General features: G+C 35.7%; 1 protein-coding gene across 11 annotated transcripts in view; it reads right to left on the bottom strand.

Moving 5' to 3' along the window:
* Ubr5 (ubiquitin protein ligase E3 component n-recognin 5) overlaps window positions 1-22,310 on the bottom strand; it is a 128,217-nt gene that overhangs the window by 87,522 nt on the left and 18,385 nt on the right. For all 11 annotated transcript variants that reach the window (XR_011704673.1, XR_011704674.1, XR_011704675.1 and 8 more), the window contains exons 2-5: window positions 2,470-2,514; window positions 1,911-1,992; window positions 1,389-1,465; window positions 474-593 (exon numbers count right to left, since the gene is read on the bottom strand). Coding sequence is in view for 8 of the 11 variants with exons in the window: in XM_071602201.1 (XP_071458302.1) it covers window positions 474-593; window positions 1,389-1,465; window positions 1,911-1,992; window positions 2,470-2,514 (324 nt within the window). In the remaining 3 variants the exon portion in view is untranslated. The remainder of the gene's footprint in view (window positions 1-473; window positions 594-1,388; window positions 1,466-1,910; window positions 1,993-2,469; window positions 2,515-22,310) is intronic.

The raw sequence follows: 22,310 nt of genomic DNA, 5'->3' as shown, positions 1-22,310 counted from the left end.
TAACCAAGTATTTTCAGAAAATCTGGACATTCAAGAATCAGGGTATATTAAAATATACAAAAAACACCTGGCTTTGAATTTGTACACGTTTTGACAGTATATAAACTTCAGATAAAGTGGTAGAAGAGGTGAGTTCTAGTGTAAAATTAGAAACTACCAGATTCAACCCAAGAAACGACTAAAGATGAAGTCATTTAAAATTCTAAATGAGACAAATGGTACAAGTAACAAAAGCACATGTATACCTTTTTACATGTTTAATAGGTCAAGGAACTCAGGTTAATTAAAATTAGCTTAGGTAAGTCATTTTTATCATGGTGGCTCACCATCAGCAACATGAACTCCCCACCCAAAGTTTACGGAAACTCCCTCTCCCCTTCTCTAGAAAACACTGAAGATAATCAGTCACAATGGAAAACAGTCACAGGACAATGAGACACACCAGTGGATGCCTTCAACTGAGCACAACTTACCCCAAGGTGTTGCCTGCCAGCCTGCCCAGAGTCTCAGAACCTGAGAGAAACCACGGGGAGTCACTTGTCCTACCAGGCCTGGAAGTCCTCCCTGCACCCGAGTTGCTGTTCAACTTTGACCTAGGAAAAAACAAGAGATAGAATAATTACATCACAGTCTCAAAATGCTAAGGCACATACCCGGAATTCCAAAACTAAACTGCTCTGGGACTTCCTGTAGTAAAGTATCTACTTAATTCCTTAATTACTCCTATTAAAATTTATACTTCATATCAAAGAACAAACCTAATAACTTGTGGTCTTCTAACAATACAGTGTTCTTTCCTAAGTAAAAAAAAATTATCACATTTCAATTACAAATGAATGTTAAACAATAGATTGTTCTTAGATTTTTTTTTTAAATCAATGTCTTCCTTAGAAGTGGATTAGCTGAAATTCATCTTACATTATATCTAGCATCATTTGTACATACTATAATTTTTAAAGGCCAAAATGCTAGCGACCTCGGTTGCATTCAAATTGAGTTATCTGGTTTGGAAACATTAAAGAGAAAAATACATGTGTGAAACCATTTCAAAGAGTAGATCTGACTTGGAACCTACCAAACATGTAATTTCTTCATTCCCATAAAGTGATCATTGATTCCTTCACTTACAAATCATCTTGCTTCCTTAGAATTTAAATCTGAACTATAAACTTTACCATTTATTTTGAGCATCTGGTTTTCTGCAGTGCCTTTTTTTTAAAATTTGAGAATAATCAAAATCAAAACATGGGTTTAATAATAATACCTTCTAAACACTATATATAAATACTGTATGGAATAAAAAGTACTGGCTGAAAATAGAGTTCAATAACAGAGTACTTGTCTAACACCAGAAAAAATACATACATACAAAGGACATAAGGCCTTACCCATCATTATTATCAGGTTTACCCAATTCCAATCTGTCTGGCTGCACTGAAAAACCAATCCTGCAAACTCTACCGTCCTAAAAGCAAAGAAAATAGAAGAAATTCTCCAAGTAAAAATATGCATTAAAATTTGAATTTATTCAACAGATTTGGTGCCTATTGCTATCATATTCAAAAGACACCCAATATGCTCTTCTACAGAAAAAAAGAGTTACAGAAATTGACACACATAATCAAGAAACCAGCAGAAAATAATTTTAAAACATCTCAATTTGATAGAATTTAAAGGGAGGAAATAACTAAGATATTAGGAGCCTCCCCATTATGTCACTATGTTTCAAACACTAGTAAATCATTAAAACTTTCTCCAGAACAGAGGATTTATACAAGGAAAGAGAACTGGGTGATCTTCAAAGTGACTCTATCTAGTAGCTCCAATGTTCCTTGGTTAAAAAGGAAGAAATGATACAGAGTTGTATTTCAACTATTTTTCTTTTCTCTACCTTAGAGTAAATAAGTTACCTCAAGAAGAAATGCAGCATGATTTGGTCCCACCACACACTGTTTAATAGTGGCCTGCTCCAATACATTCAAAGGGGGGTGGCTACGGGGAAAAAAACAAACAAAAAAGGATGTTAGTAAAATTATTTTTAAATGGTAAATACGTTAGAGGATTTTTTAAATTCATTAACAATAGGAGAAATAACTGGCAAAATCTGTTTTTTAAAAATCAACATATGTTAAAGCAACCATTTAAACATATTTATGTCCGGTAATCACTATAGCTCCTTGGTATGCTGTACTGTTTAAAAAAATCAGTATGAATAAAAACTGTTATTTAAATGAACCAACCTTATAAACAAATGGTAGAGTAAAAGATTAATCATAAGAAAGTTTATCTTGATCATATTAAACTACTGCCTAATGAGTTCTTTTTCCTAATAGAAGAAAAAATTACTTTTTGAAAAAAAGACTTAAAATATCTAGGAATGGGGATGAAGCAGAGCACTTGCTGTGTACAAGGTCCTGGGTCAATCCCCTATACTAAAGAAAATATAGATTTATTTCTTAAAATTCTTACCTGTTTAAATTATATTTGTTGAGTTTTTCTGAAACTTCTCGTAACCTTAAAAAAAAAAAAGTTAATAAACTACATGTTCAAATCATCTGTAAATAAATAGTTCTGATAGGTACTTGTTTCATTATTTGGGTGATTCACAATAGTAGTATACAAAACAATTGCTGTGGCAAGAATGCGTTTTGTATTCTTTTTACTTTTGTTCCAATGAATAAATAAACAAACAAATAAGAGGCTGCAGTTCCCTTCCTTTTCTACCCCATTGGCAACTTCAATAACAATAATCTTTATCAATCCTACTGCACAGATGAGGAAGCTGAGGCTTCTAGAGTCTATTTATCAAACAATTGGCAGTAGATGTGGTACTTGAACCAACACCCAATACAAAACCAATTTGGGGGGGTGGGGGGACCCTGCTATCGGCCCCAAAAGAGCTTCTTTCCTACTAAGAAAAGAAGTTGGGAGTTCTACCACTGAGCTACATTCCCAGCCCTTTCTATTTTTATGATTTGGGGGTTTGTTTATATTGGGGATTGCCCTGCCAAGAGATTCTTGAAGTTTGTGAATATCACACCAAATGAAAATACCTGGAAAGCACAGGTCCTTTAAGAATTTAATATAACTGGGGAGAAAAATATTCAAAAGTCTGACTTAAAGCTCAGTCTGGAGCTCTTAAAGGGACTTATGGCTCAAAAACAAAGGAAAAGAACAATCCATCCCATTTCTAAAAGAGTACTGAAGATGCTTAGAAATATCTCAAAAAAAGCAGTACAACAAAGAGATTAATTTGTATTGTCTGTTATGATTTTACTGTTTACCTCAAGAAAACAAGCTTAAATTCATATAAAACATTTTAATACAGACTCAGAAAATGTAAACCAGGTACTTTGTTAAGCTAAGAAAGAAATTATGTAACATTAAGATGTAATAAAAGAGGGCTGGGGTAGTAGCTCAGGGGTGGAGGCCTGCCTTGCACTGTGAGGCACTGGTTCAATCCTCAGCACCACATAAAATTAAATAATTAATTGATATTGAGGGCTGGGGATGTAGCTCAAGCGGTAGCAAGCTTGCCTGGCGTGCACGGGGCGCTGGGTTCGATCCTCAGCACCACATAAAATAAAATGGGGATGTTGTATCCACCGAAATTTGAAAAATAAATATTTAAAAAATAAATAAATAGATATTGAGTTCATCTACAACTAAAAAATATTTTTAAAAGATGTAATAAATTATTGATTTTAAAGGTTTAATTCTCAATTAAGTCACCAAAACAACTACCTCATCATTTAAAAATATTTTCACAATTCTTACAAACTGATGATTTTAGAAAACAATGAGAAAAAAATCAGAACACTGTTATCAACAGAAAATTCTACAAATATTGCTCTCTAAAAAGTGATCTATAACAGTTCTCACCCCCTTGGTCAATCATTTTGGGGGAAAGAGACGGACAGCTATTTTTCAAGTTGATTCTGACACTGCATCTGAAATATAGCAGATGTTCACTGTAGCATTATTTATAATAGCAAAAGCTGGAGACATAGATGTCTTCTAAGTGCAGGATTGGTTAAATAAACTATAGTACCCTTAGAAAGGGAACATAGCAAAAAAGAGGGACAAAAGTGAAGTCAGATTTTAATCTTGTACAGTTTAAGATATAAAAACTGCCACAAATCATCTATCTACGAACAAATAACCTAATTATTTCAATAAGAGATTCTAAGTCAGCAGTCTTGTAACTTATAAATTCTTGTAAATTCTATCCTCCCTATTCACTAATGAGGAGCATCTTTTTCAAACAAACAAATTAAAAAAAAAATCACCAAAATCCAACACCAAATCACATTTGGCAGCTAAAACAACTTTCAAATAATGCCACAGGTAATTTGCCTTGCAAAACACTCACTGATGACTTTATTCTCACTCCTAAAGAACAGCATCTGATCTTGTGTGATTTGGCCCCCATAAAATACATTTTCATTTTTGTAACCCAGTACTGCATTCACTTTCATTAACAAAACATGTTTTTATTGGTCCTAGAAAGTTGAGTTTTCACAACAAATTTCAGTTTGCTCATTTACAAAGCATACTTCTGTGTTTGAAAACAAAATCCAACACTCTCTAAGAGTAATGCCTTGTGGAACTCATGAGCTCTGAGAGAAGGCTTATTAGAAAATGAGGAGAAAATAAACTAAAACATCATGTTTCAGAGAATAACAGTAGCCTTCAAAGACCCTGAACAGAAGCAGAAGGAACTCTTACTTTCCTAGGCACAAATTTACCACGAGCAATTTACAAAACTTTTCATCAGAATAAGAGCCCGAGTATGAAAACCAGAGTAGTGACACACTCAGAAGGTATTTGTTCACTACAATACAACAAACCCCATTCATTTTCATTCCTTTTTTGTTAACCCAAAACTTTTCTCTACAACTTTCATAAAGTGAAGGGATGAGGGGGGACAAAGTTTTTTTCCAAAATGAACAATAAGTGAGAGTGAGAATTAAATGCTTCTTCCTTGGCTTCAAATATCATTCCAGGTAGATATTACTTATAAAACTAAAATAAGCTGTGAGAATATAAAACTCTAGAAAATAATAAGACATCAACAGCAAATTCAAGGATAGAAAGAGATGGTGAAAATGGTTCCTGTTATCAATTTTCTAATCTTCAAAATCATAATGCCTTAACCCTATCTGAACACCAATTTGCACTGAAAACAATACCCACCAAGTAGGAAAAAATCTGGGGTTTACCTCCTGCTCCTCTATTATTCATATTTCACCTAAGTGAGGAAGGACTAGTAGTCATCTTTGGATCTTTTCAGTCTCAAAATTCTTATCACCGTATGAAAAGCAAAGGCATCAGTGAAAGATATATACGTAAGAATAAGAAATAGCACTTATTCTCAATAGTCAATTTTACCTACCCATCTGAAAGCTTCATATACAAATAGACTTTATATGGATATCTAGAATGTTTCCTCAAATATAAAACAAAATTTAATTCTTAAATGCAATCCCAAAATTCACATAAAATGTTATCATTCTTTCAAATCTCCAAAGATAACTAAACTGGGCTCCTAACAAATTAGTTTACATGGGTCCAGGTAATAGTAGCAAAGCCTTTGGGCAAATAATGAACTATATTAAGGAGTATATGCTTCTCTATAGTTTTGGATGCAGACACCCAAATCACAGAATTACCACAGGCCAAAGAGCACATCTGTTTAAATTTACTAAGTTTCTGAATGTATTTATATAATTTTTTTTTAATATTTTATTTACATTTTAGTTTTCAGCAGACACATTTTTAGGAATTTTGCAGTTTTTAAAGTTATTTTAACTTTTTTTTTTAGAGAATTTTTTTAATATTTAATTTTTAGTTTTCAGCAGACACAACATCTTTGTTTGTATGTGGTGCTGAGGATCGAACCCGGGCCACACCCATGCCAGGCGAGCGCGCTACCGCTTGAGCCACATCCCTAGCCCCTTATATAATTATTGAACACTCATCCACTTTAAAGAATCTTGGTCCACCAACTTCCAATGCTGAAAAAGTTATTAAGTAGATTTCTTCTCCTGGCAATATTAACAAGTTTTCCATCTTAAAATGACAACCAGCTAGCGCCCACCAAATTTCATTTCTAAATAAACCTTTATATGGAACAACATAATATTACAAATAATCTCATAACTCAGCATTTAATCTCATTCAAGCATAGCCATACAAGTCTTTGCAGGGTGCCTATAACAATATAAGTTGCTGAATCCTCCAACAGCAAAGATGTATTCTATATTCTGATTAAATCACTTATTTTGTTCTTTAGATTTATAGATCATCTCACAGATCCAAAGGCTAGAATTTTTTTAAAGCAGCAACATCCAAACTGATGTAAAGAGACAAGATAAGTAGAATGGTACCTGCTAGAAATTAAAATACATCATTGTTACTCTTGAAAACCCCTGTGATTTCAATCTCATTTTCTCCAATTTAACATTACAATCTCAAAGATCATTCATCAATTCACTGATCCTCAACTGGCAATACTATTTAGTGCAGGTGCTTCGTTTTAAAATTCTCTGCCTACCTCCTACCACATAACATGCCTTCATGTTCAGGCACATATCTGAACTGAATTAAAGCCTGATGCATCTTTCTTGTCTAATTTCTTTAAAAAAAAAAAAAAAGTTTTTAAGTTTTAATCTTCAAGGACAGAAAGATATTCTTCACATCCCACCATCCACAAAGTGATGACTTTCATATATCTGGACAAGGCGCACCCGCTCAGGTTTCACATTTACCAGCAATCACCTTAATGGTAGAAGTGGCAAAAATCTGCCACCAGTACATTTCCTCCAGTCTCATTCCTACATAACTCATGCCCAGTTCAAATGCTACCTACTCCATGAACTTTTCTTGGTGGTCCTACTTTTTTCCTACAAAAGTCTATAGTTTCTATCTTATTTCAGACCTTTTCTGTCCACTTCATATCCTAGTCACCGGATGTTATTCTATCTCTAAGCAAAGATTTGCCTAGTCTTTTCCCTATCCCTCTACTTCTTTTCATACAGGTCCACGGGTCAAAAATCTAAGTTACTGTTTACAACACATTACAGAGGCAGATAAGGCTCCTCACATTCAACTCAACAAAACTAATTCCCCAGGACTTCAAATTCAAATGAATATAAGGATTTCTTTTAGGATAGTTGCCCATATTTAGAAGATCCATGAACATGGAAGAAACATTCGGTAAATCACCACTTCCTTAATAATCACCTTAGCAAACCACCCTAAAATGACCTCACCCTAACCTCTGGATATCACCTATCAAAGTACTAAAACTTTTGTCTAACCATATCATTTTGTTTTGGAGTAAAGGTTTTAATAAATAACATAAAAACTGAAGAGACAATAAGTCAGTAAGCTTATCTGCAATACTACACCACAGACACTTGCAAACAATGCCTTAAAATTCAATCCTGTTATTGTTATCAGAAGACAGGTATTGCCAAAACACAAACACAATACTCATTAAAAATCTGTGACCACACAGATTGTGATCATAAAAAATTAATACTGTAGGACCATTTCTCGTTTCTCAAAAGACTGGGGCTCGAAATATGGGAAACTGTACATAACTTTTAAAATTCTGGAGTGACTGTTACTAGATAGATGGTAAAGACAGGTTCCAAACCCATCTCTCACAGAACTCAATGTTTCCACTAGGCACTTTTCTAAGTGTAATCAGTTCTCAACTTTCATAAGCTGCTCTTTCATACAACTACTCTGTCATCCTATTTACACTATGTCCCTCTTTGTGGCCTCTTCACATGCCAACACACATTCGCATTGATAACAATAAGTTCAAACTAACACATGGTGGTCCTACCACCTAATAGCTGTTACAACTGGAGGAAAAGGCTATATTTTGGGCAAAGCTACAGAGGGCATTTTCAGATGGGTTATTAATTTGTGCCAGCATCTAGTAGGCACATCCCCAACACCCCCACACCCCTCCCCTAGTAAACAGAGAGCCTGGAGCTAACTTGTTCAATCCAGTCCAGAGAGGTTAACCAACCCCAAATTCCTTTTCACACAGTTCTGGAACAAACAAATCGCCTGAGGCAAACTCATGGGGATTGCCTTCTTGAGGATCTTTAGTATAAGATAGAAGGGATCACTAAGTGTTCTCCTCAAGCTGCACTGTGGATTGGATTTTGGGTAAAGGGAGTAAAGCTCTTCACCCCTATGCACTCTGTATTGTGACTTAGGCACTACCTTGACCCATGGGGCTGAGGCTGGTAAAGAGCTTTAGCAGGATAATATACCAACCAGATTCTAATCATTCTCTCTCTCTCTCTCTCTCTCTCTCTCACACACACACACACACACACACACACACAGGGGGTTGGAGTGTGAATGGGATGTCAAAGGACATAGCCACATCAATGTTTATAGCAGCACAATTCACAATAGCTAAATTGTGGAACCAACCCAGATGCCCTTCAATAGATGAATGCATTAAAAAAAAATGTGGCATATACACACAATGGAATATTACTCAACAATAAAAGAGAATAAAATCATGGCATTTGCAGGTAAATAGATGGAGTTAGAGAAGATAATGCTAACTGAAGTTAGCCAATCCCAAAACACCAAATGCCGGATTTCTTTGATATAAGGAGGCTGATTCACAGTGGGATAGGGAGAGGGAGCATGGGAGGAATAGATGAATTCTGCAGGGTAGGTAATTAATGATGGTTGAATATGATGATCATTGTTATCCAAAGTACATGTATGAAGATATGAATTGGTGTAAATATACTTTGTATACAACCAGATATGTGAAAAATTGTGCTCTATATACGTAATAAGAATTGTAATGTGTTCCACTGTTATATAAAAATTTTTTTTTAAAAAGAAATAAAAAGTCACATCAGCCTTTGGGGAATGCCTCAGCAAAGCAAGAAGCACCAATGTTAGGAATGATTCTCTTCACCTCTTTAAGTATGAAGAACTGTATATGTGGAATCTGAATCCTAGACATTCAATTTCAGACACATTTTTAGAAATCCAATTTGCAATGGTTGTATCTGAATTTAACCCTGATTATGGTATCCCATTTTCATGATTTCATAGAAGAATAAATTAAGAATAGAAAAGTAAGGAGAGGGGCTAGGATTGTGGCTGAGCAGTAGAGCGCTAGCCTAGTCCATGCGAGGCCCTGGGTTAGGTCCTCAGCACCACAAAAAAGAATGAATGAATGAATTAATAAATAAATAGAAAAATAAGGAAAGGCAGTACTGTCATTTTAACCACAAAGTTTTAAAAAAAAATCACTCACTACAATTCATTTCACACAAAAACTGTAGGAAAACCACAATCTGAGAATATCTCTTTAGCTGTATTTAAAATTCTCCATTTTTCCCTAATTTTTTCTCATATCACAGCTAACCACAGAAAATTTCAAAGTTTAACATTAATGAACCAATGTAGCTGGGCTCGGTGGTGCACACCCATAATACCAAGAACTCAGGAGGTTGAAGAAAGAAAATCCCAAGTTCAAGGCCAGTCTGGCAACTTAGAAGAACCCTGCCTCAAAATAAAAAATAAAAGGTCTGGGGATATAGCTCAATGGTACAGCACCACTGGGGTTCAATCCCCAAGTGGGGTTGTGGGGGTGGCACACACAGGAAAGAAAGAAAAGGAATCAAATTAGTTACTGCAATGGTCAAACAGGAACTAAAAATGTTACACACATCCCCCCCCCCAAAAAAAATGCAGACTATAAAGATTTGTTTATTCGTATCTCCTATAAAAGGATTTTCTGAGTCTCTGGTTCTGAGGTGAAAAATCTATATAATAGTCTAACAACCTTTTCAACAGCTTCCCTTCCCCACTCATCATGATGTACTTTAGCAACTCTCAAACTTCTTGATCTCAGGGCGATTTTATACTAAAAAATTATTGAAGACCCAAGAAACTTCTGTTTATGTGGGTCACATTTAACATTAAAACTAAAAACAAAAAATGTTTAAAAAATAAACTTGTTAGGGCTGGGGTTGTGGCTCAGTGGTACAGCGCTTGCCTACCACTTGTGAGGCACTGGTTTTAATCCTTAGCACCACATAAAAATAGTCAGTGTGTTCATCTACAACTTAAAGAAAAATATTTTTAAAAATAAATAAATTTGTGTATTGACACAAATTATAAACCTACAGGGCTGAGGATATAGCCCAGTTAGTAAAGAGCCTGCCTCACATGCACAAGGCCCTGGGTTCAATCCTGTACCACAATCAAACAAACAAATTATGAACCTACAAAAAAAAAAAACAAAAACAAAACTATTTCCCCCCCCAAAATTTGATAACTGTTTTTGCAAACCTCTTTGTTATCAGGCTTAAGTTAGTCAGATTCTCTCAGATTTGTTTTTGCATTCAATCTACACAGTATGTTGTTTTGGTTAAAGTATCTGGGGATGGGGTACAGCTCAGTTCTAAGCGCATGAGCACAATGAGCAAGGCTCTGGATTCAATCCCAGTAAAAAGTAATAACAACAATAAGTATATGAAGAAAAGTTGGCCCTACATAAATAAGTTGTTGGAAAAAGGGAAGAATATATAATTTTTATTTCTTGAGACGGGGCCTATGTTGTCCAGACTGGCCTCGAACTCAAATCAATGTTGGGGGCGAGGGTAATTATTCATTCTTCTTACAGCCCCAATCGTCAGCCAAAATAACCTCCTGTTTGTGTTCTTTCAAAATGATTTTCAAATTAAGGATATTCTCTGATACTACACCAAAATTCAACAAGTCAGTTTTCTAATGGCTGGTTGCAACATACAATCTAAAACCTTATTAATAAACTTTTTGTACTCTTGCACTAAAACCCACAGGTCTAGTCTTGTACTTTGAATATACTGCTTACCTATGTATGATTGTTCAGATATAAAATAATACAGCAAAGTAGCATAATGGCCACAATGACAATATTAAGCTTCCATGAGGCACTAGTATCTATCATGAACTTACAATAACAGAGGGGAAGGCAGGTAGTAGGGGCAAAGATACAGAAGAATCTCTTTTAAGGTGCACAGGCAAAAGCTAAAGGCATGGTTAAGGAGATGTAACCAACTGCCAGCCTTCAGATGGACTTTAACTGAATCACATGGCATTTCAAATATTTTTAAGCTTCTTGGCCAACATTTGAAACTGGACAATTTTACAAAGAATTTCAGATTTCTGGCTTCTCTTGAAAAATGAGATCTAGAAACTAGGTTTAGTTCCTTAGTGGTGACCAGCCGTGCCCTTAGCTATTTCTGGTTATAAGAGCTAATACAAAAAATATTATTCCTCCACCCTCTAAAACAGGGTATTTCCTGGGTGAAGAGTAATCTGATCCCAATCTTATAATAAACTCCTCAAATTATCAGCGTGTACATTGAGACCTAATATATCTTTGTGCAGCCACAAGCTAAGCTACATTTTATTTCTTTAAATTTGGCTTGACAATGTCTAAAATAGCAGTCTAACTTTTCTCACTTATTGCCTAACCAAAGAACTGTCAAGTAGCAAACATCTGACTTTCTCTTAAATGATCCCAAGTCACCTAAATGGTGGCTTTTATAGGGGGAAAATCCACCTGTCAGCCTCTTGAATCACTGTCCATAGGTAGCACTTACACTTAAGAAGATGACAAATGCTAGCGTATATAATATAATGCCTTCAATTTACCCTGAATGATGTGGCACATTCACCTTCAAAAATCCATTCAAAACCAAATGAAGACATTTCTAAATATTGTAAATTTATAAAGTGATTTTTTAAATGTGAACCTTTTTAATCTATTCCCTCTAAGATGGTTTTCAATTGAAATGTAAAAGGTTTCTACTAAACTGAGAAAATTCAGATTATAAAGGAACACTCTGCAAACTACAAGAGAAAAATTACATTAAACCCACAATTAATTTCTTCCCCCAAACTGGAAAATATTATGGTTAGAAATTCCTACACAGTGTCATGAATAATCTCCTTTTCATATTAGAGTGAAAGGGAGACCAAAATCCCAAACTACTGTGCCATTTGAAAGATAAACACATCTCTGGGAAATGAAATGCTGAACACACACACACACACACACACACACAATCATTCTCCTCTAAAGTAAAATCAACCATGTTATTTTCAACTCCATTCAAAACAGGAAAAGGGAAAGAGTACACATGCCAAATGGACAAGAAGAAATTTGGTGGTTAAACTTAAAAGGTATGGCCTTCTTGCATTCTTCTTTATAATTTGATAAGTCCTTCTGTCTAATCTCATTTTTTTTTCCTTTTCCTTTTATTCCTTTTGTGGTACTAGAGATCCAACCCAGGGGCACTCTACCACTGAGCTATATTCTCATCCCTTTCTATTCTTGATTTTAAGACAGGGTCTTACTTAGTTGCCCAGGTTAGCATCAAACTTGTGATCCTCCTGCCTCAGCCTCCCAAGTAGCTGAGATTATAGGCATGTGCCACTAATTTCTTTTTTTTTTTTTCCAACAATAAAACTTCACAAACATACAAGAATTGAACTGTGCTAATAAGAAAATGATGTCTCTGGAAGTCACATCCAAAAACTGTAGCACCCACGCAAAATTTCAAGAGAAAATAGTTGGCTTTCTTCACCCTTAGGCCATATCCACATTTCTGAATACCACAACTTCATTCACACTAAAGTTTCCACCAAATGTAGATAATGCATTCAAATTGTTACAATTCCAATTTCAACTACATATAAATGAAATATCTCATAATTGATGCACTTCATAGGATAAGCACTTCAATCCTTGAGATAGATAGAACTATAAACTGAAAAAAAATCTGCAATGAAATTTGATTTTTCTCTTTTTAAAAATATATTTATTATATTTTTAGGTGTAGATGGACACAACACAATGCCTTTATTTTTATGTGGTGCTGAGGATCGAACCCGGGTCCCACTCGTGCTAGGCGAGTGCTCTACCGCTGAGCCACAATCCCAGCCCGAAATTTGATTTTTCTACAGGAACAAAACAACTAGGAAGTTATATACCTGACCCAGGATCTCGACAGCCATTATCTAAAAAGCTTCTCTGAACAGAGCTACCCGGATTCACTTCTTGTTATTCTTTTATTATATCAAAATTGAAGCACCTGCTTCACTGCCTTTGAAATTTTGCCTCTTAAGCTGCCATCCCACCTGCCCCAGGAGCCACACCTACACAGTGTGATGGTGGGAAAGAGAATGAATGCACTGTGGTGTAAAACAAGCCTGGTTTGAGCCCATCCCTACTGTTACCTGGCTTACTCTAGGTGGGTATCTTTAACCTTCCAGAGCTTAGTCAGTTTCTCAGTCTGTTAAATGGAAATTAAAAAAAAAAAAAATCTGGCAATGTTGCTTATAGAAGGATTAGAAACAATTATATAATGGACCTTGGAAAAGGCTGAGCACTTAAATGCTCAATAAATGGCATCTATTATCAATATTATTTAACCGTATTTTTCAACCTTGGATAGCATGCTACATTGCAGCTTCAAACCGGCCAAGTTCTCGCTTGAATTGATTGCCAAACTAAATAGGGCCCAATCTGAATCCTAATATCTGGTAGAAATCTGAGGATCCAGGGAATTACAGCTAAGTCTGGGATATCCTGGAAACAGATATCTGTAAATGCCCTATAACTCGAGGTTTCTTGTGCATGAGTGTTCAATCTCACAAAGAGAGATTTCTTCTTTTCTTGCCCTTATTTCAAATCTCACCTCTTCTTTGATAAGCGGTCCACCACTCCAAACATCCCTATCTTGTCACAAAATTATATTCAAACTACTTTTTTGTTGTTGTTTTTTTGGGGGGAGGGTTGGTACTGGGGATTAAACTTGACCACTGAGCCATATCCCCAGCCCTATTTTTTGCTTGCATTTAGAGACAGGGTCTCACGAAGTTGCTTAGCACCTCACTTTTGCTGAGGCTGGCTTTGAACTGGTGATCCTCCTGCCTCAGCCTCCCAGGCAGGCACCACCGTACCTAGCTCAAACTACTCTTTTTTAACACATCTATTCCCTCAGCCTAACATAACTATCTCCCACTGACTTCTGCAAACCCAGCTAATAAGAAACCTTAACTCAGCCTAAATTACTGTTTAAGCGAGGTATTTTTCTAAATTCAATATACCTAGTGCCTATTTTGTCCACAGCATTTCTTACAATTACTATGTTTGATTTTCAGTGCCCAACAAATTCTACGAAGGCAAGAACCATGCTTTATTAATGTCTAAATCCCCAATACCTGAAACACAGTTAACACTAAATGGAGACTGAATGAAAGTCATATGTCTTAGTTCTAGGCCCAACATTGCCTAAAAACGGTGGAGTCATGGTTTGTGTTTTCTGTTTAGTCATTTTCAAAATTTTTTCAGATGTTCTGCTTTGTGACCAATATTACAAGACTGAGTTTCTTAAATCACAACAAAGATATTATTCAGCAAAATAATCCTCCAGGAGTCTACAACTTTAATTCAAACAGCACTGCAATAGGTAGGAGGAGGATAATTAGCCCCAGAAAAAAGATTTGACCAGAAAGACAGGAAAATACATCTAATACTGTTATTGTCATAGGATACTCTCCCCGTCTTCTCCTCCTCTCTCCCTCCTGCTTGGTTTAATCTAGGTTAGTGTCAGGGAAATGTGAAAATAAACAAACAAACAAACAAATACTGGAAGCAAAGAGCTCATTAGGAAGAAAAATTACAGATAAAAGTCTAATAGGCAAACTGCCTTAAAATTCAAACAACAGAAAGTCCACTTGTTGTACATCTCCTGTTGGTAATAATGCAATAAGAGAAATTCTAATACCTAATGCTAAGCCAAAATAAGAACATGCAGATAAAAATATGCATACTATATTCTATTGGTTTGGTCATTCATAAACATCATAGCTTCATGAGAAGGAAAAATTGTGCCAGTGTGATCCTACCTAGATACCCAAAAGAAGCCTGGGGTTTTGAGTCCTGATTCTGCCACTCTATAACTCTTGAGTACGTCCTTTAATATAATATTCTCTTGCTCTAATTTTTCACTTTGGCCAAAAATGGAAGTTACTACATTTCACAAAGCTGTTTTAAGAAATAGATAACAGGTACCATCTAAAAATCATAATTCCTTATCTACTTGGTCATCAAAATCTCTGGGGAACATTTAAAACAACATTCCCAGAATCTACATAAGACTACTAAAATCAGAGATTCCCCCACCCCAAGGAAGAAAAACCAAAACAAGGTTCAATAATTTGTGTTCTGGTTGAACAAATATTGGTACACATAGGAACAGAGCAAGAATAAACATTTTTCAGTGTATGTCAATTTATACTATTCAATTTTTGACCACATATTACAAACTCAAAATTAAAAAAAAAAAAGTTTTTAAGTAAAGTGATCCTGATGAGCCCCTAAATCTAGGACTCAGTACTCTAAAATATCATAAATACACATAAGGATTATCTAAAATATTCAAATTAGCAGTCCATTTAGGGAGATATTAAATTATTAAATAAGCATATTGTTGCAAGTTTGGAAACTGTTGATTAGGGTAGCCTCCTCGAAAATTCACAATTCACAAACCTCATTAAAGTCTCTTATAAAGTCCTGCAATATAGAAACCTGTTTAATTCTGCTGAATCTTGTATTTCCCAAATTGAAATTGGATATGAAACACTCTTCCTAGTATAATCATATAAATTTGGTATCTAAGCTAAATTCCTTAAAATGTCACTAAAATAGTTAACTAAGTTAAAAACAAAAATTTAAATTGTCAACCCTCCTGCCTTTTTGTACAAAGAAAGCACACAGTATTTGTTCAACCAAATTCACAATTGTGATTCTGGTCTTATCTACAAAAATGATAGAAAAATTAAATCTATTTCTATCTAAAATGTATACATACAACTTTATATATCTTAAAGGTTGCTATACATCAACAGAAATCCTCTGAGGATTGCCTTTAAAATCTGGATTGTATATATTATTAAGTCTGAAGGATCCTCAGTGTCAGTGAAGTCATGAGAAACCCAAGTCACTTTTTTTTTTAAAGCAATTTTATTAATCATTCAAGAATAGTAACATCTAGTAGGACTGAGACAGGATTGGAAGTCCAAGACACTTTGAAAAGAAGAGCATGTAACACCCAGAATGTTCCAGCAGAGAATAGAGAGATGGGAGTAAGGCAGGCGCAGTGGTGCACGCCTAAAATCCCAGCTGCTTGGGAGGTTGAGGCAGGAGGATCATGAGTTCAAAGCCAGCCTCAGCAAAAGGGAGTTGCTAATAAGTAATTCAGTGAGACCTTGTCTCTAAATAAAATACAAAAAACAGCTGGGGATGTGGCTCACTGGTAGAGTGCCCCTGAGTTCAATCCCCATTACCAAAAAAAGAAGGAGACAGACAGATGGGTAAATCACTGTACAGCACAGGGAAGAGTTTGGGGTGAGGAAGAGAAGGAACAAAGACCAAAATAATAAAACATGCACACATAACACACACGGACAAAGGTCTCTTTATAAACTTAAAGGAAGAGCTCTGCTGAGCTTGCAAAGGAGCTCCTAACAAGTTCTACTTGAAACCAAGGGCCTTGATCTTACTTCTCAAAACTCTCTTCCTAGTTTCTGAAGTTATTGGCTTGGCCCAAGTCTATAATATAAACAAGCCAGAAAAACTCTAACCACAACAACCTTTAAATTAAAAGAGTTTTGATCTGAAATACTCAGAGAACAGACAAAGAGTGGCTGAGTCCTTCAACACATACCAAGAGATAATTTAACATAAACTCACTTCTATTATGGCAAAGTTTACTTAGACACTTGAACCAATGGGGTATTGAAACACCAATATGCCTAGTACAGAGGCTAGTAAGAAATTCAGCTGCTCTTGCTATTTCTGCCTAAGTGAAAGAAAAGGAAATGCTAACAGGGAACTAGTTTTAAAAAAAGAAATCTGGGGACACAGAACTGCTATTATTTAGGGATAGTATCACACTCTGAACAAAGAGAGGAAAGGGTGAATTCATCACAAAATATGCACCAGGGGCTAGAGGCATAGCTCAACAGTAGAGCACTTGCCTAGAATGCACAAGGCCCTGAATGTGATCCCCTGCACTGCCCCCACCATCCTCCTCCCAAAAAAAAACTGAAAGATATTTAAAATAGATCTCATAACTAACACATAATAAAAACTAAGACATAACTGAAGATGATGGGTAAACTAAGTTCATAATTATAATAAAAATAATGTGAGGTCATGCCATCTATCAAAATCCTGATAATCTGGGGCTGGGCGTTATGGCTCAGTGGGAGAGCACTTGCCTAGCATGTGCGAGGCCCTGGGTTCAATCCTTAGCACCACATAAAAATAAACAAATAAAGGTATTGTGTCCATCTACAATTGAAAAATAAATATTAAAAAAAAAAAAAAACAACTCTGGTGGCTGAGGTTGTGGCTCAGCAGTAGAGCGCTCGCCTAGGACATGCAAGGCCCTGGTTTGATCCTCAGCACCACATAAAAATAAAGATATTGTGACCAACTAAAAAAATAAATATTAAAAAATAAATAAATAGAATTTTTAAAACCCTGGGAATATTATTCAAATTACATATAAAATGACCTCAACCCAAGTTACATATCAAATATCTACAAAAAGTATAATTAGGATACCACAGTACAATGAGTATTTATTTCCTCTTTTTACCTCCCTCAGAACTTCTCATCAATTCTATTAATAATTTACTGTTTTGAATTTTTTCTCTGAAACTCCTATTTTTTTTACACTTCTCTAAGCTCCTCAAGGACAAGGCTTTTTTGTAGATGTAATATTTAGTACACAGTAAGTACTAAATGGACTGACTAAAGGTCAGGATATTATACAAAGCCAAAGACCAACTACAAATACATAAAGGATGGAAACAATTCAGCATTATTATGATAATGATTCTGATGTCTATAGTCCACCTTCTTATACCCTATCATATTAGGATGGAAAGAAAAAGCTTCCTAGCTAAGTAATAACATAGTGACTTTGGAAACAGTCCTAGTTTTAACAACCAACTAAACAAGACTGTCACTTTATACATGGTCCTACCTTCTCCATCAAACCTCAGGTTAAGAAAGATAAAGGATACATGATAATGATCCTGTCCTCTACAAATAGATCAAATTTTTAAAGCAATTTTTTAAATGTAGTCATGTAGTCAAGATAACACTTAATGTACTGCTTTTAAAGGCTACAGCACTCCTTTTACTATGACATTTTATGTATAAATGTTTCAACTTTAGTTCACAAAAATGTGCCCAAGCACCTCAGCAGCAGAGCCTGAGGATGTTGTCTTAATGACCAAAGGCATGTGCTCAGACTCACCACTTCACAGCTATGCACTGAAGAAGCACACTTACTCTACTCCTTCAATTCAAATTTCCTCCCCAAGGTTTAAATGAGGGAATTTTGGAAAATTCAGTGCTTCCAAAATAGAAGGGAGTGGGGCTGGGGATGTGGCTCAAGTGGTAGCGCGCTTGCCTGGCATCCGTGCGGCCCGGGTTCGATCCTCAGCACCACATACAAAACAAAGATGTTGTATCTGCCAATAACTAAAAAATAAATATTAAAATTCTCTCTCTCTCTCTCTCTCTCTCTCTCTCACTCTCTTTAAAAAAAAAATAGAAGGGAGTAACAATGCTAAGATATTACTTAAAATGAACAAACCTCATGATTTACCTGATTAGTCTCTAAATATTAATTTTAGCCCAGAAAGTCATGCCCCTCAGTCACCAGAGGGGCTTCTACAAAACAATGAGTTTTTATAATTTCAGTTTTTACCAGTGCTCCATTCAGTCACATAAGAAAAACCCATGCATCAATTATAAAACTCACTATGAGGGTTTTTTCAGTATCTTTAAAGTAAAAGATTAACTAAAAAGTTATCTCTGACCATGATTAAGAGAAAAGTTCTCTGTGACACATAGTAAGCATTAATACATTAGGCATGGCATATCTCAGCTTTCAGAAAGTCTTAAAAACTGACTTTACTTAATTTGACACTTGATGCTTCCTAACATCTTTCCCATCCAGTTAGATTTTGAAAGTTAGACCTAGACCTACATAAGCCCCTAGAAACCGTCTAGACATGTATACTCATCTTACAATGGCAACACTTAAATCTTTGAGATAAGGCTTTTTTTTTTTGTACTTAGAAAACTAAACAACAAAGGATTATGTAGGTGTGCAAAATAGTGTTTCTTTTCACATTTACCCAAATTTCTGCAATTTTATCCCATATTCCATAAGAAACTGCAAAATATCAAGGAAAATAGCATATATGACTAATATCACTGGTCCCATTAATAACAAAATATCCCCTTAGGCAAAGCAATGAAATAATAAGGCCTATTTCTTATCTTTTTTAGGCGATGGTACAGATTCAATTCAGTGCCTCCTGCATGCTAGGCAAGTCCTCTACCACTGAGGTATATTTAACCTCAGCCCTATTTCTAATAAATCTTCCATGCAACAAATGTCTGATTCATATTAATCACACTCACAAGTTACATAATTATTTCAACACTAATATCTCCAACCAAAAGATTTCTAGAACTCTCCTTTTAGAACCAAACTTAAGCTTTCTTCTGAATGCTACTACACATCCAATATCTAATACAGTGCCTGGCACACAGTAAGCACGCAAACGACTAAATAACTATACAAAATAGCAGTAAAATTTAGTTATTTCAGGACAGATGTACTATGAAAACAGAAAACATTTGATCCTAAAGCTGATTCATCAAATGATTGATGAAGCCAAGTAGTTCTTATCCAAAGAAAGCACTATTTCACAGGAAATACACCCTGAGATTGAGCAGTCATTAAAAAAAAAAAAAAAAAAACCTCATCACTAGCCCACATTTCAATTTTTAAATCTCAAAATACATAAAATGTTTGACATTTCCTGAGTAATGTGCCTGATCATACACTTGATTGCATGAGCAGTATCCATAAAGTCAAAGAAACACATTTACATTCTTCTTTTGTAATTCTGCCCTGGATGCTTTTTGGGGTCTCTGTGATGTTAAATTGCTTAACTGTCAAGTTCAATACCTCTATCTACAAATATATGTTCATTAGTAGTTACACTTACACAAAATGCATTTATAATGTCTGTTGGGGCTTAACACCCATCAGTGCCTAGACTTATTGTTCTTGAAGTTCAACTAAAAAGGACTCCCAAAAATGAGTTGGGTGGAAAGAAGGAAAACTGGCCACTTCTCTTATCTCCAATCTTTAAGTGGGGATCAAAGCAGAAGGAATTTGGGGCTGGAATTGTGGCTCAGTTATAGAACTCTTGCCTCCCATGTGTGAGGCACAGGTTCGATTCTCAGCACCACATACAAATAAATGAATAAAATAAAGGTCCAGCAACAACTAAACATATATATATTAAAGCAGAAGGAATTCAATTGCGTAGCAGTCATGTACTCATAAAATACCCGAAGAAATCTATATGCAATTGGCATGCTATCTACGTGCATACATATTCCCCTAGCTTATAGGCATGATGTAGCCCTCCACTTTATCTTGGCCTGCAACCCAGGGAGCACATGAGTAAGAAAAGTGTCCAAGCCTTTCTTAAATCCTCTAAGTTCTTTCTTTGGTATCAGTAAACAGTATGAGGAACTTTTGCAGCCCTGGAGTTGAACAATGTCCAATGCTATAATGTCAAGCCTACACTGCTTCTTCATGGCACATAAATCAGAGTAATTATGCTTTATTATAAGTTTTTCATCTTTCTTAATGCTGGCTTTTAAAATGCCAAATTCTTTGACACTCCACCCATTATGAGGTAGAGTCTAATTACTTTCCCCCAAAACATGGGCTACCTTATGACTAGCTTCTCAAAAACAGAATGAAGCAAAAATGGTTTATTGCTATACAGTTGCCTCAGCTTAGGTCATAAAAAGGCATTCCACAGGGATGGGGATACAGCACAGTGGTAGAGCACTTCCCTATCAGGCATGAGGCCCTGGGTTCAATCCCTAGTAAGGGGGGTAGGGCACAGAGGGCATTCAGCCTGGCTCTCTTTCTTGGGTCTTTGAAACTCTGAACTACCACGTAATTACTTTAGCTACCTTGCCAGGTGTGGTGGCACCTGTGTGTAAATCCCAGCAACTAAGGAGGCTCAGGCAAGAGTATTACAAATTCAAGTCCACACTGGACAACTTAGTAAGATCCTATCTCAAAATAAAAACAAAAAGGTCTGAAGTAGGGGCTGGGGATATAGCTCAGTTGGTAGAGTGTTTGCCTTACATTCATAAGGCCCTGCGTTCAATCCCCAGCACCAAAAAAAAAAAAAAAAAAAAAAAAGGTCTGAAGTGGTAGAGCACCTCCAGGTTCAATTTCCCTTGAATCCTCCATGTTGAAGATACCACACAGATAAGCACAGATGCCTAAGACCTCCTCTATTTGAGTTTTCAGTGAAGATTACTTCTGCTACCTACTCTAAGATTGCAACTATGTAAAAAACCCAGAGTATGAGGGGCAGGGGTTGTGGCTCAGCAATAGAGGGCCTGCCTAGCACGTGCAAGGCCCTGGGTTGGATCCTCAGCACCACGTAAAAATAAATAAATAAAAGTATTGTGTCCAACTTCAACTAAAAAATAAAAATATTTTTTAAGAAACCCAGAATATGAAACATCTAGCTGAATCCTGTTAATTACTCAGAACTGAGAGATAAGAATAAATGACTGGGCTGGGGTTGTGGTCAGCAGTAGAGTGCTTGCCTAGCACATGCAAGGCCCTGGGTTTGATCCTAAGCACCATATAAAAATAAATAAAATAAAGGTATTGTGCCTAATTACAACTAAATAAATAAATAAGATTATTGAACGGCTGGGGATGTGGCTCAAGCAGTAGTGCGCTCTCACCTGGCATGTGCGGGGCGCTGGGTTAGATCCTAAGCACCACATAAAAATAAAAAAATAAAGATGTTGTGTCCACCTAAAAATATTTAAAAATTCTCTCTCTTCTTTCTCTCTTAAAAAAAAAAAAAAAAATGACTGTTGTTTTACCCTGTAGGTTTGAGGTAGTTTATTGCTATTAGCAATTAAAAAAAAATCATAACGATGATCAAAGAGAACCTCACCATTTCTTTGGCTTTGGTTTCACTGGTATATGAATAAAAGCCTCAGTAATGTTGTATCTTTGACATCTTCCTTACCACATTCCTTTAATTGTACTACATCTAAAAACGGAAAAACAGACTGAGGGTATACTTCAGTGGAGTAGCACTTG

The sequence above is a fragment of the Marmota flaviventris genome, chromosome 15 (genome assembly GCF_047511675.1).
Source record: "Marmota flaviventris isolate mMarFla1 chromosome 15, mMarFla1.hap1, whole genome shotgun sequence".
In the NCBI taxonomy this organism is placed as follows: Eukaryota; Metazoa; Chordata; class Mammalia; order Rodentia; family Sciuridae; genus Marmota; species Marmota flaviventris.
This window is presented reverse-complemented; position numbering and strand designations above follow the sequence as displayed.